The sequence below is a fragment of the Wyeomyia smithii genome, chromosome 3 (assembly GCF_029784165.1).
Source record: "Wyeomyia smithii strain HCP4-BCI-WySm-NY-G18 chromosome 3, ASM2978416v1, whole genome shotgun sequence".
Taxonomy (NCBI): domain Eukaryota; kingdom Metazoa; phylum Arthropoda; class Insecta; order Diptera; family Culicidae; genus Wyeomyia; species Wyeomyia smithii.
This window is the reverse complement of record NC_073696.1, coordinates 203,083,450-203,099,456: the sequence shown is the minus strand read 5'-3', so window position 1 is coordinate 203,099,456 and position 16,007 is coordinate 203,083,450. Positions and strand designations below refer to the sequence as shown.

Below are 16,007 nucleotides of genomic sequence, written 5' to 3'. Positions count from 1 at the left end.
TTGATATTCATATTTCCGCATCATAATTTATTGCGTTTTAGTAACTACTCTACACAACCAATATGTAGGCGAAGATAAAATTCATCACTACAGAAGATCATTTTACGAGACGTTTCTGAACTTAATTCATGAATGAAATTTTGACAGAAAGCTCGGAACCGCTGACATAACGCAAGTAAAAGCAACATAAATGTCAGCAGGATCCGTGACACCTATCAGTTCCTAAAATGGTCTATTTAACGCTACACACTTAAAATAAAACACCGAATTCGGTAAAATTTTACCGGAATCTCAACAGCTGAACGTTCGGTAAAATCTTCGGTGTTTCCGAAAATTACCGAATAGTTTGTGAAACCACCAACCGAGTGGTCGGTAATTTTCGCAGCTTTTTGGTAATGTTCCAAACCGGGCAGCCAGTAAAATTTAACGAGAAAAACTTCAAAAATGAACAAAAATACCGAACGCACCTGTAAAAAATACCGGTGGCAGAAAAAGTCGGTTATAAATGAGCCTGCCGGTACCGTCCAAAATCAAACTAAATTAACCAGATTACTTACGAAAAATGTTAGCGACTCGTACATCCAGTTTGAGTAATTCACCATTATCACTTTCCAAATTATAAATATCCTATGTTTACACACAACAACAATTGAAACAAATCAGCAGCACCAGTAGAAAATATTCGCATCTTGCACGGTTGCACGTATGAGAAAAATGGCCACCACATTCACAATTTGGCATTTTTACAGGTTGTTCGGTAGAAAGTTATACAGATTTCGGTGAATGTGAAATTAAGCAAATATTCCGGTAAAAATTAACAAAATTATGGTAAAACTTACAGATTTTACAGAACAGTCGTTAATTTGATGCTTTTTTGCAGGAATACCGGTATTATTACAATTTACCGATGGATAATTGTAAAAAAAATTACCGAACGACTTCTTTTGGATTAAGTGTGTAGGTCACAAAATATTGTTTGTGATCTACTATGCACTGCCTCACTGAGTAGTGAAAGCTAGCCAAACAATGCACAAGGAATATTTTTTTTCTCTTATAATAATTACGGAAAGTGAACCACATAACATGGTGATTTTGCTTCATTGATTAAGGGGTTATATACCTTTTTAGCTTTCAAAAAACCGAAAAAAATGTTATTGCATTATCTTCAAATACAACATCTTGAGAACATTTTCACAAATTTTCATAAAGATCTGAGCAAAAGGAAGAAAGTTAGAGCGCCTCGCCACAGCCGCATAAGCTAAACTTGAAACTTTACACGCGATTATCTCGGAATAAAGTTTTCCGAAAAATGACTGCCGTGATCCTGATTGAGGGAAAACTACTGAACCGATTTCTTTCGTCTTTTTTTTTAAATTCTCGTTATTAAATTCGCCGGTCTTTGAACGATCGCTTTTTGAAACATACAGTTACATTTTGCCGCAAAAAAAAATTTTAATGCAATTTTTAGCGCTCAAAACGTGCATTTTTTGGGAAAAACGTTCCCGTTTGCACTGAAAACAAAATACTCATCAAAGCGATCGTTCAAGGACACGACACACTTCTAAACTAATGAAATAATATGAGTTTTTTGATTAAGGTTGACCCGCTGAGTCTCTATCAGGATCACCGCAAGCCTCTGCAAAAAATAGCGTTTCGGGGAAACGCCCATTACTTCAGTATATCTCAAAATCAAACGTATTTTGTTGTTGTTGAGAAACTGTACTTTCAGAAAAATATCACTTTGATGCAATGAAAATAGTGCTATGCACTTGAAAATAAATTCAAACTTCCCTCATTTTTCTCGACCAAAAAGGTATATAACCCCTTAATAGTGGAGATCTATAATCTCCCATCTAGAATGAAGAGACAACAAGTAAACGAAATCGAAATGAAAAACTTCTTTTGAAATGTTTCTAGATATTCAACAATTTTCATTTTCGAATGCATTTAGAATCCCCCCGCGAGATTTGTCACTTCAATGTCAAATATGACTTTGATTTCAGATTTGACGGATTGCGGTCCGATAACTGCAAAGTTGTTGCAGTTATCGGTCTTGCAGTTAAAAAGCGTTGCAGTTAAAAGACTTGCAGTTATCGAACGGCGACTGTACTAATTAAAGAAAACTAATTAACTAATTAAAGAAAACGTGAAATTGTGGCTTGCTTAAATATGGCAAATGGGCCCTTTCAACATGTTTGGGAGATTTTTGTTTGAAAATATACACGGAATTTTCGACCAATATTGTTCTCTTTTGAATATTTGTCTGTGGATAAACCGGATAAATTTTCAGCATTTCCATAGCAAATATACTTCTTATCTGCTGTTTCTGGCAGCACGGCGCGCGCTTACCGAGAAAAACACTTAAGAATTTCATAAGTTACAACTTATGGACATGCATAATTATGATTTCATCAGACACTTATGCATTACATATCAAGCTTATAAATTTTATCTATATTTTAAGATTTATTCTCGGAGTAATTGGTATAAACGTCATGTGCATCCCATACGCGTAACTTATGATTTTCATAAACGTCAACATTGTGAAAATACCATAGTTATATCACAATACATGCATGTGATTTTCACGTAGATGTTATGTTTGTCACAAAAATCATGCAAAATGACAGAAAATGAATAAGTACAGGAAATTTCACGTAACAATAACGTGAAAAATATTTCGAGTGTAAGACATACGTAACACCACAGATAACAGACATCCAAGCTAGAGCAAAAAACTCCAGAACTCGTGTGTAAGATTTCAAATTCTTACTCGTTTGGAATGCTAACGACATCTTCCTGCAACTTGCGACTTCAACCACTTTAGTGATGGCAGCGCTGGTTACCGGTCAAAGCTGCCAGACGCATGAAAATTCTTACAGATTATGCAGTCGCTGTTTATGCAACGATATAACATAGATTTTGTGAGGTTTATGTATTTATTTTTTCAAACCAACACTAAAACAAACAAATTTATCGCAAATATACAGAGGGATTGAATAAAGAAGTCGATAATGCACACATTACGACTGCTCAAAATTTCTACATTTGAAAACGGCAACCATTCTCATTGCGATAATATCGATAAAAGCTGGAAAACTATCGATTTTATCGAATCATTGACCACTAAGTGTTCTTAGCGCCACCATACTGCGTATTGCGACATGCTAAAAAACCGTTGCGTCTTTTTACACATGAATCAAAGTTAGCTTGGATATCTGTTATCTGTTAAGCGTTGTTTGACCAATAAATAGTTAATGGGTTCGATGATGGCAATTTCGGTCACGGGTTACTTTAAAACACGTTTTATTATGTCAAAGCCGACGTTTCAAGGATATATTTCCTCGTCCTCAGGGCAACTACGATTAACAGTTTACAATTTACATAGATTAGTCACACGAATTAAGTTATTACATACACAACTTACAAACAAAACAAACAAGTTCTCGTCAAAATATGGTGCATTGGTGTTAAATTGCTGTTGGTTAACTACACTACACTGTGGGTGTCAAATATGTAAAATAATTATTGGTTTGTGACTTTTCAAAATTTAAAAATGCAAACGGATGAGCTACACTTACACAGTATCTTCCAACACACATCACACACGATTAAAGCCGTCGGGAAATGTTGCGTCAAAACGGAGAGAAATAATGTTGCAAGACAGAGATAGAGAGTGATAGAGACTGTACTAGTCTGCATCAACATGTGAGAGATCGCAGCGTGCCGGAGTAAGCGATGCTTAAGTTGTTCGTGTCCGTTCTATAATTTATTGCGGATCTGTCACATGCGATGTAGCACATTTCTAATACCTGTAATGCTTGAATCCTGTCATCCGAAGTTAAAATTCTAGTGTTGGCTATATTGAAACTGTGATTCTCTTCTATCGCATGCTTCATCAACGCCGTCTTTTTAAACTCATCTTCCCTTCCCTCCCTCTCAGTGCTAGAATCTTTATACTGTTCGTAGCGTTTCATGAGAGAGCGGTGCGCGGCAAGACGGTTCTTCAGTTGCTGTGTAGTCATACCAATGTATGAGCTATCGCAGTCTGCACACGGGATACGGTATATTACGTTTCTTTTTGAAAGATGCGAAGAAGAGTCTTTGAGTTTCGTGAAAAGTAGTCTGTTGGTTTTGACGCATTTGAAGCTCAGACTGATGTTTTCATGGTTCTTTTTTATACTGCGTGCCAGTGCGGGTGTGAGGCCGTCAACATGGTGCAAAGATCGATTTACTTTCGGTTCCGAGTTTACTTCCTCAACAACGTTATTCGTGCTTCGGTTGATAAATCTGTTGATTAACCGATTTATCAGTGAGCTCGGATAGTTGTTGGTAAGCAAGTGCTCGCGCGCTGTCTGCTTATTTTCCGTGAGCGATTTGTTCGTCGATAATCGAAACACTCTCCCAATAAAACCGGTTGCCGTATTCAGTTTCTGTGCCAGCGGGTGCATCGAGAGAAAATTGAGAATTCTCCCGGAAGCGACAGGTTTCTTATACCATTCGGTCACAATTTTTTGTTCGTTGGTTCTAATAAGAACCATATCTAAATACGGTAATCGGTTGTTATTTTCTACCTCATATGTGAATTGAATATGTGAGTCGAACCCGTTGAGAGCGTTCCTCACATATTCAATCTTGTCCGCTGGGAGAGCGGTGAACAATGTTGATACAGACTAGTACAGTCTCTATCACTCTCTATCTCTGTCTTGCAACATTATTTCTCTCCGTTTTGACGCAACATTTCCCGACGGCCTTAATCGTGTGTGATGTGTGTTGGAAGATACTGTGTAAGTGTAGCTCATCCGTTTGCATTTTTAAATTTTGAAAAGTCACAAACCAATAATTATTTTACATATTTGACACCCACAGTGTAGTGTAGTTAACCAACAGCAATTTAACACCAATGCACCATATTTTGACGAGAACTTGTTTGTTTTGTTTGTAAGTTGTGTATGTAATAACTTAATTCGTGTGACTAATCTATGTAAATTGTAAACTGTTAATCGTAGTTGCCCTGAGGACGAGGGAATATATCCTTGAAACGTCGGCTTTGACATAATAAAACGTGTTTTAAAGTAACCCGTGACCGAAATTGCCATCATCGAACCCATTAACTATTTATTGGTCAAACAACGCTTAACATAAAAAAGCAATGGCGTCGAACGTAAACCTTACCACTTCGTTCTACAACAGTTTACCACCATCACACCGAAAACTGTACAAAAGCTACGCCCAGACGGTTAACAAGCTGAGCGCCCAATGCATAAGGAAAGATTTTCTCCGACGATGTAAAAAATTTGGCTTACACCCCACACATATACAAAACACCTTCCGCTGCATCAACGGATTATTGGAGGATGCCAGTCCATACAGAGGGAAGCTGGAGAAAGCGATGGACCGTTTCAAACGCACGATCCTGAACGTCGAAATCAGCGATAGTTTTCACAAAATCAAAACGCTAGAGAAAACGAAAGCTACCCTCACGAGCAAAATCACGCAAGTATCCCCCTCTAACACATACACACATTTCTTCGAGCGCCAGGAAACATTCTTTCAAAGAAAATGTCGATCGTTGCAGATTACGACAAGCCGCAAATTTCAACGTCTCTACAAAAGGGTTGAGATTGAAAAAGCAAACAAACTCAAAGTGAACGATTCTTGGGTTAAAAACATCACAGATGTTGTTATTCCCCAAGAAACGATGGTTCTTTTGGGCTATGGTCCCAAGTTCACCTTGCCGTTGGAAAATAATCAAGAAATTCCATATTTCAAGATTATCGCGGACTTGGAATCAATTTTACAGTCCGAACGAGATGAGAGTTTGCAAATGGTTTGTCGCAATCAGTACATCAACATAATTCAAAATCATATGAACAGGCTAACGAACGCTGGTCATACATCGCCACCAGACACTATCAATCGTTTTTTGATCGAAGCATTTCACGTCAGCAAAAAGTTCATCCGAGAAAATCCAGACTTATGTGTTGTAACCGCCGATAAGGGCAATAAAACAGTTATAATGAAGAGAGAAGATTATGAGTCAAAAATGAGAACCCTTATCGACGACATCGACACATACGAAAGGATCGACGCGGATTGGACAAACAAAATTCAAACGAAAAATAACACGCTGGTGAAATCACTATTCGACCAAAAAATGATTGATCAACCCACCAAGAATCGGCTAACTACATACAACGCGACTTGCCCTAAAATTTATGGATTACCTAAGATTCATAAAGACGGCAATCCACTGAGGGTCATACTGTCATGCATAAATTGCCCAACATATGATCTCTCAAAATACCTTGCAAGCATTCTGCATCATTCGATAGACCACGAGAAATATAACGTACGCAACTCATATCAGTTCTGTACGTTTATTAACAACGTCACGCTTCCCCCCAACTATGTATTGGTATCGTTTGATGTAGTAAGCCTGTTCACTTGCATACCGAGAGACTTGGTGGTACAAGCGGTGAGAAATAACTGGAACTTGATCGAGAAAAATACAACGATCAAAGAGCAAAATGTTTTCATCAAGCTCATTGAGTTTAACATCTCGTCCAGTTATTTCACCTTCCGTGGGGCCTATTACCGGCAAAAGGAGGGGACAGCCATGGGGAATCCCTTGTCACCTGCTTTAGCTGATCTTGTAATGACTACATTACTTGATGATGTGCTTGCGAAGATCGATGTACACATTCCATGTATTAAAAAATACGTCGACGATTTGTTCACCGCTCTCCCAGCGGACAAGATTGAATATGTGAGGAACGCTCTCAACGGGTTCGACTCACATATTCAATTCACATATGAAGCAGAAAATAACAACCGATTACCGTATTTAGATATGGTTCTTATTAGAACCAACGAACAAAAAATTGTGACCGAATGGTATAAGAAACCTGTCGCTTCCGGGAGAATTCTCAATTTTCTCTCGATGCACCCGCTGGCACAGAAACTGAATACGGCAACCGGTTTTATTGGGAGAGTGTTTCGATTATCGACGAACAAATCGCTCACGGAAAATAAGCAGACAGCGCGCGAGCACTTGCTTACCAACAACTATCCGAGCTCACTGATAAATCGGTTAATCAACAGATTTATCAACCGAAGCACGAATAACGTTGTTGAGGAAGTAAACTCGGAACCAAAAGTAAATCGATCTTTGCACCATGTTGACGGCCTCACACCCGCACTGGCACGCAGTATAAAAAAGAACCATGAAAACATCAGTCTGAGCTTCAAATGCGTCAAAACCAACAGACTACTTTTCACGAAACTCAATGACTCTTCTTCGCATCTTTCAAAAAGAAACGTAATATACCGTATCCCGTGTGCAGACTGCGATAGCTCATACATTGGTATGACTACACAGCAACTGAAGAACCGTCTTGCCGCGCACCGCTCTCTCATGAAACGCTACGAACAGTATAAAGATTCTAGCACTGAGAGGGAGGGAAGGGAAGATGAGTTTAAAAAGACGGCGTTGATGAAGCATGCGATAGAAGAGAATCACAGTTTCAATATAGCCAACACTAGAATTTTAACTTCGGATGACAGGATTCAAGCATTACAGGTATTAGAAATGTGCTACATCGCATGTGACAGATCCGCAATAAATTATAGAACGGACACGAACAACTTAAGCATCGCTTACTCCGGCACGCTGCGATCTCTCACATGTTGATGCAGACTAGTACAGTCTCTATCACTCTCTATCTCTGTCTTGCAACATTATTTCTCTCCGTTTTGACGCAACATTTCCCGACGGCTTTAATCGTGTGTGATGTGTGTTGGAAGATACTGTGTAAGTGTAGCTCATCCGTTTGCATTTTTAAATTTTGAAAAGTCACAAACCAATAATTATTTTACATATTTGACACCCACAGTGTAGTGTAGTTAACCAACAGCAATTTAACACCAATGCACCATATTTTGACGAGAACTTGTTTGTTTTGTTTGTAAGTTGTGTATGTAATAACTTAATTCGTGTGACTAATCTATGTAAATTGTAAACTGTTAATCGTAGTTGCCCTGAGGACGAGGAAATATATCCTTGAAACGTCGGCTTTGACATAATAAAACGTGTTTTAAAGTAATCTGTTATCTGTGGTAACACTCAGGAAGAAATCTTCCAAACAAGTTGGTACAAAATGAACTACTCGAATGGTACCACACCCTGAATAAAATCATTGTTTGAGTTGGCAGTGTACCTGCGCAGCCCTGCATTTGTCTCGTTCCTACTCGAAAAATGCTGCATGGATTTTGTAAATAACTTCTTGACAATTTCTTATGGAATTTTCTTTGGGGCTCGATAAGACCGAGAAAAAGAAAATTTATTTTGTTCATTATTTGTTGAGCAGTTTGACAGGGCGGGGTACGGAGTACTATGTGGCATCGTGTACCAGAAAAAAACGCCAGTGTTACGTATGTTTTATGTATGTGCTGACACCGTAATCCCATTACCTATAGCACAGAGAACAGACTAACAAGCAAACGATGAAAAGTGTGTAAAACAGATTGCGCACCAGGGATACCAAATGTGCAGATTTGTCTGCAAAACGCAGATTTTTGGAGTCCTTGTGCAGATATTTATTGATTTACAGATATTTGCAGTTTTTCCACGGTTTCTGCAGATTTTTGTCAGAGTCTCCTTATATTTGCGCAGATTTTCTAAAAATGTGTGCAGGTTTTCGCAGACTTTTGCCTGCGGGAGCGAAAAATAACAATCCTCACCTCGGGTAGTAGCGAGTTATCAAATTTGGCAACGGGATAGCAACGAGCCGAATCGTTTCTATTTGATGAAATGTCAAACTGTTGTTTTTTTTTGTGCTCGATAGTGAATGTTCGTAATAATATTACGAAGATGATAAGTGTTTCGAATGCGGACTCAATTGGTCGGCCTCGGAAGTCGAGGCGTTCTACCTCGCTTGTTAAACACGTCGTAGGACGCAAGTATCGGCGTAAACCACTACTCAATTTTAGTTCCGATTGAGATGAAATTTTGCATGTATTCAATAAACCTGGAAGGTTTAAGCAAATCTGCTCGGGAGTATTACCACCTATTCTCCGTTTCGTTCGGTCGTTCGGTTCCTCCGTATGGCGGTCAATATTTGGTTATTTACTAGGCTGAGAGCCGCCCCGAATCTTTCCAAAAACCCTTTTCCTAATCACGTATAAGGAAATTTGTTCTGCGAAATCACTTTCTTCGTCACTAGAATCAACCAAAAACTCGAAAACAATTCTCGCGTTCTATATTTAAGTTTTTTTCGGCAGCAAATTTTTAAATAATCATAGCAAACTGTGGGAACCGAGACAGCATGAAATACAGAATACAACTAATGACAGTTCGCCAGCTTTCAGTAGAATAGTCGTTCAAGCCAACGTTGGGGGACGTGCTCAATTTTACGAAATTACTTTAAATAAACATATAAAGATGAAACAATCCATGTACGCACAAGTAAAAAAACCAGCAAAAGAATTATGTCATCGATAACTTGGGAAACGAAAACAAAGTTAAAACAAAGTTGCGTGAAATGGAGGGAACATTTTATGAAGTAGTTAGAAAGAACGTAGATCATTTCGAAAACGATTGACTGAAGGATAAGTTGGTTATTACTAGATACGCAAAAAATATGCGAAATACATCACAAACAAACATTTTGCTAACGCTGGCTAGTGACGGTCTTCAGAAATTGGCAACTGCCGGTGTGAAAAAGAAATAGTGGAATTGGCAATCTCCATCAGCAACGACCGGTGCGAAAATCGGTTGCTATCCAAAATAGCAACAGCCAGCGTTGTGAAAATAGCAGCTCAAATGGCAACTCACCGGTGCGCTTGCTATAAGTGGTAAATTAAGATGTGATATCGCTGCAGTCGCCGTGGAGCGAACGGCATAGCCAATATATTTTAACGTCAGTACCAACGGGAGTGAAAAGTACATACACTGATGAAAATACAGTCTGTTTAGGGACGGTAGCGACATCACACTTTACTTTACGATTTAGCATAACGAGGGGTATTATTTGGAGGATAATTCATGGCACACATACAGAATTTACACACTTTTTTCAGACCGTATGTTCGTCGCCTGTTAGTCTGTTCTCTGTGCCTATAGTTTGACAGTACCCCAATTATGACGAACCCCTCGATGCTGAGCCCCAAACAACTTTTTCGGAAGATTTTTTCCTGAGTGTTACGTATGTCTTATGTATGTGGTTATATCTTATAACATCTGCAAAATGGCAGACCAGCGGCCGAATTCCGAGCACACATTTATTCGAAGAGAAGAAAATTTCATCAAACATTTTCAATGAAGAAATTTTCTTTTCTTCAAGAAACGTGTTATCGGAATTCGGCCGCAGAATTGTAAATTTTATTGCTATAGTGCACCGTCAGATAAGCGTTTAAAGTTTTTCGAAAAAGCTAAGCTGCAATTCGTACAGCTGGTGTCTTTAAGTTAGAAACTTTATTGGTTTAGCTGAAAAATATTTAGAAACAGTCGATAAAAAAATATACTAGAACTGGGTTGAAAATTAGAGCAAAAAACTTACAAGTTTTACTTGTATTCTCAATTATATATTTGCGAGAAAAGAATCAGTAAAAACTGGAGTAAAATTTTTTCTAACAAAATATATTGACATAGTGTTATAAATTCTATGGCATGAGCTCTATAATATTAAATTAATGATATTCATATCAATCTCTTCATATAAAATTCATACTGAAAAGCTATGATTTTGGTGTTTCTGTTCTTATAACATGCATACATACGACCAATAAATTTTATAAGTATGTCTTGTGAAAATCGTTAGAAGTCGAGAATAAAGTTTCCCCTCAAATTCATAAGACAAACTTATGACTTCTATAAGGGATCCTTGTGGCGCAAAATCATAAGAGGTTCTTATGGAACTCACTAGTTATTTTTTTCTGGTTGTATGCATTAACGGGTAAAAGCCGTTGTTGAAAATAGAAATTAGTTCGAAAAAAAAAAGAATGTTCTATTGTCGTATGAAGGATAACGAAACTTGCGGAACCGATCGGAAAATTGTTGTTTAACGTTTTGCCAATCAGGATTGTAGCCAACTTGCAACCGTTCGAACATACCAGTGGCTGTCAAAAGTTTTAAACAAACTTCAATTATATTCATGAAACAAGACAAAACACTTATTGTGTTTACAATGTAAAAATTACCTTTCTTACCGACCGGTATCGGGTAAGCTGTTACCCATCTGCATAGCGATATCCAACATCGCCATGTAGATGAGTAACAGCTTACCCGGAATCGGTAGGTGAAAAAGGTAATTTGAAAATTGTAAGAACCATAAGTGTTGTCTTGTTTCATAAATATTCGTTACTTTGTACGTTGCACCAAAATTTAAAGTAAACTGAAATCAATTGATCGCAACTGTCTCGAAAATTATAGACCATTTTACAAACTGACAGAAATCAGGAGGGGACCTACTGATGTTGATGTTACTTTTGGGTGTCAAAATTTGTTAATAATTGGTAATAATGTTACACAACATACATAAGACATACGTAACACTGGCGTTTTTTCTGGTACACGTTGCCACATAGTACTCCGTACCTCGTCCTGTCCAACTGCTCGACAAATAATGAACAAAATGAATTTTCTTTTTGACAGCTTTATCGAGCCCCGAGGAAAATCTTCTGAGGAACTGTCAAAAAGTTATTTACAAAATCCATGCAGCATTTTTCGAGTAGAAACGAGACAAATGCAGAGCTGCGAAGGTACACTGTCTTAAAAAAAAAAACAACTCAAACAGTGATTTTATTCAGAGCGTGGTACCATTCGAGTAGTTCATTTTGTACCAACTTTTTTGGAAGATTTCTTCCTGAGTGTTACGTATGTCTTAAGCCTGTATTAAGCCTGTAGTACACTCTTTGTCTAATGGTCAAATATTAGACCTTCTGACATAATGGTCAAATTTATATGACATCATGGTTGTTGTTTGCCCATGTTTGCCCCATGTTAAAATTGGAGAGTGACAAACAATTATCTTTGACCAAATTTCTATCTGTCAAAAAGTGCCAAATATTTGACGCTTGGTCAAAGAGTGTAATACAGGCTTTAGACTCTTTGACCAATGGTCGAATATTTGACCATGTGACATAATGGTCAAATTTATTTGACATCATGATGGTTGTTTGCCCGTGTTTGCCACATGTAAAAATTGGAGAGTGACAAACAATTATCTTTGATCAAATTTTTATCTGTCAAAAAGTGACAAATATTTGACGCTTGGTCAAAGAGTGTAATCCAGCCTTTATGCACAGAGAACAGACATTCATGTTCATATAAAGAAATTTGAAAATCGTGTGTAAAAATTTGAGTCAAAATACGTTAATACACTAACGACATCTGTCTTGTGGTGCCCCAGTTATACTGCATAAATATTGCTGTATCGATATTTTATCGATATCAGTGCTTGGTTTGTAAGTGACAAAAGTGCCACATAGCGGGAGCATTACCACTTAGTGGTAAATGATGGTTGCAAGTTTTTACACATCTTTTGAAAATGAGATGAACGTCTGTTCTCTGTGGTTTATGTATGTGCTATTGCTGTAATGCAGTGATGAAAACTCACTCAGATTGGTTAGGCCAAATTTAATCATGCTCATAATTTATATATCTGGCATCGTTGTTCACTGGAGACAGGACTGCCATTTTGATCTGCTCTCGCGCGTGTTTCTCTCGCTCTTTGATCACTGTTGTTCAAATTTCGCCCGCTCCCATTCATACGCAAAAAATACTCTCACGGTTTCCCATCTTCTCGCACAATTCCAATATGTCAGCCATTGTTTGAAACTAAACTATCTTTGCAAGAAATTGTTCGCAGTTTTCGGTCATTTTTTCGCTTTTTTAATGTGCAAAGTCTAGCCAATTCGGTGCGTTAACGATACAGTGTTAAAATTACGGTAATAGATTGCGTTTTTGTGAAGCACGGTGTTCACTGTTGAGAATTATTTCTATGCCTTCAGTCGTTCGTGTATTTCATATCTGTGACGATTGATTCTCTTCCCGCAAGTCTATCATTGCTTCGCGATATTTTATACAGTGGAAAAATATTTAGTGGCCCAAGAATTCATATCGTTTTGCAAATATCAGGGAAACACCGAGTAATCCTGTTTCTTCTTTACAAGGAAATTGTGCATCAGAAGATTACCAGCCCAGAAGTGCAGAGAAAAGTGGATGGTGGAAGTTTTTTCCTCGCTTTTTTATGCTGGAGGAAATCCAGCAAGTAGCAGCTAATCGATTAATAGAGTAACTTAAGGAAAAAGGCAGAGGAAAACGGTTCCACAGACGTAGACGTGGAGCTGTTTGCGCGGAAGAGTGTTTGCCACGAAAATTTAGTAATAGTTTTTCTAGACTGCTTATCGTTTACAGTTCCTAGTTCGTCCGGAAGACAGGCGAGTTGGACCGGGGACGAAATTTTCATTTACGGATCGCGTCTTATATTCTGCCGATACGAAAAATAGTTATGCACGGAGTGAGAAATGCGCACTTTCTGTGGTACGATTGTCAGTGTCGATCGTGTCCGAAAGTGGAAATGTGCGGGGACATTTCAGCAGTAAACACTTAAGAGGGGTTTTGTGAAATGTGGCTTCGGATGTTGCGAATACCTCCTGGTTGCATTTTGACGTTTCGAGTGACGTTTTCTAGTGTTATTTTAGCTAGGGTTTGAGGTGACATACTGGCCTCTGTAAATTTAACTAGTAATTGTAAATAAAATGTTATTCATCACGAAACCAAACCCGAGTTCCTATTAAATCTGGGGAAACATGTTCGATGAAATTTCTACGTTCATTTGAATCAATTTTGTGACAATGTTGATTTTCTTTGATTTATGGTACGTTTTTAGCTATATTTTGTCACTCAATGTTTCGTTTTTTTGTGGTTCAAATTTTGTTGCGATTTCAATTATAATTGTTACGCATTAACATCATATCTGATCAGGGAATATTTATTAATATTTGTCCATGAGGCCACATTCTAAAACTAACACAAAAAAAAGAGTAGATCGGGATTATTAAATAACACTATCAGAAAGTTTAATTATTGTTGCTTTTGCAGATTATTTGATCACACTCATTTTTGACTTGACTTATAATGAACAATATACAATTCTATGAAAAATATTTAAATTAAATTTTCATGAATCTAGGAACCGGTTTTGATATTTATTTCTTTGGTTTCTAAGGTATATTAGATAGTCGATCTAAAACTCATAACAGGTCACAATTCATAAGGATACCCTAACGCTAAGTTTTTCGCTGGCATTCGGTCGCTGTTTCGGTGTTCCAGGGGTCATGTGCACCGTTGTCTCATCGGAGGATCGGTCACTCCTCTGATTGTCTCTACGGTGGAAAAGAATTATTCTCCACCTTGCTTGCAAAAAGTGCTGCAGGCTAGTTTTTTTATGTAGTAGTTGTTCGTTGCTCTCTGGCTTATTCTTCACACCGAGCCTGATTGGCAAGGTAGTGTTCGTTCTTCTGGAGCATTCCCAATTCCAAGCCATCTGCTTCATACAAACAAGAAGGTAGCGGAGTGTGGTATCGTTAGTTTTTACATGGGTTTTGTGTTGTGTATCTTCATTCAGGTCTCCGTTTTTTCGGTGTGTTTCCGAGAAGTGCAACAGTAGAAAAAAGGCAGCCCGAAGAAAGTAGTGCACAAGTGAGTGGTCACCTTCGTCGCCATACTCAAGCGAATCCCGGCGAAAGAGTGATCTGACCAATCTAGTTGAGTGGAAAAGTGTGCAAATTGTGAAAAAAAAATCGCAGCGAAGAGTGTCTGGATTATGATCGTATGGTCGTGATACAAGATTCATTCAACAACAGCGACAACGAAAATATTCGTAAACACACTTACACACTCATCGGCAGATAACTGCAGCATATTGGCAGAGGAATCGACGCGCTCTGGATTGATCCGGTTTGCTTCCTAAAACCACAATTAAGCTTAATTAACGCCACACATAACACCAACAAAGAACCGCCCTCGGTTTAAGTCGGTTGTTTTCGTTTACTATAGAGGATCCTAAGGATACAGTTTTTATGAATCATTTCCCATTAAGTTAGGTAAGTAAAGCACGAAAAATGTAGTTTTGTAATTTAAATTCTAGAAGTTTGTCAACATAGTTGTTGCCTATTGGTAATGTTTGGAACCACTGATCAAAAGAATGATAATAAACACATTGATTATTATCACAATTTCAACATTTTTTAAAATTTTTTTGTTATCAAACTGAAAGCGCCCGTCGAGCTTTTTCATATTTTTCTCGATCAGTGCCTGGATGGAATGTTTCTTTAGAAAATGGTACAATAATAATATAAAAAAGAATTAGCTTATGGCACCACAATGCCAAGAAAAGGTTTGTTACATGACATTTCCATATTGTTCAGGTTTGGTAGACTATGTGGTATTTGATTAGTTCTTTCCCAATTGATCAACTAATATCCATTACGGCCAATCCACATTCCACACGGACAGATTTCTAACTATTTTAACCCTCCCGTACGTCTCCGCTAAATTCTGCAAAATTTGTACAGACCGTGGACATTCCACAACAAAGTCAAAGTTTTTACTATATGAATGTTGAGCATATTTTGTTTTATCTGTTTGAGAAACAGAGAAACGCAGATTAATACAAAAAATATTCTGATTGTGTAAAAACTTGATTATGTTAGTCATTGATTATGTATCCGGCCACCTTGAGATGAAAACGGATGTTTGCTGTAGAACTCGGTAACTGGGTTTATTACGCCCTAAGCTAATTACTAATCGTTTAACATAAAATAAATAATGTCTTGAAAATGTAATCCCTAAGTTTTTGAGCATTAGCATTGCAATGGAAAATTGTAGAGGTATTCGTATAGTGCCATACACGTATTTCTCCAGAAAAAAAACTATCATACTGACAAAAATAAACAGAACTTTCTAGACGAACTCGAAGTAAGAAGCTGGCCTAATAAATCAG

General features: G+C 37.7%; 2 protein-coding genes across 4 annotated transcripts in view; both read left to right on the top strand.

Moving 5' to 3' along the window:
* Positions 1-5,152: 5,152 nt before the first annotated feature.
* Positions 5,153-7,128, top strand: LOC129729006 (uncharacterized). Its single transcript, XM_055687484.1, has 2 exons — positions 5,153-6,697; positions 7,105-7,128. The coding sequence occupies exons 1-2, from the start codon at positions 5,153-5,155 to the stop codon at positions 7,126-7,128; spliced, it is 1,569 nt and encodes a 522-aa protein (XP_055543459.1).
* A 5,664-nt stretch (positions 7,129-12,792) lies between these two features.
* The window catches only part of LOC129726924 (regulator of gene activity), a 93,419-nt gene continuing 90,204 nt past the window's right edge, over positions 12,793-16,007 (top strand). For 2 of the 3 annotated variants that reach the window (XM_055684189.1, XM_055684187.1), the window contains exons 1-2: positions 12,793-12,948; positions 14,631-15,108. The gene's annotated coding sequence lies outside the window, so the exon portion shown is untranslated. The remainder of the gene's footprint in view (positions 12,949-14,630; positions 15,109-16,007) is intronic. The other variant, XM_055684188.1, reaches the window with a different exon arrangement.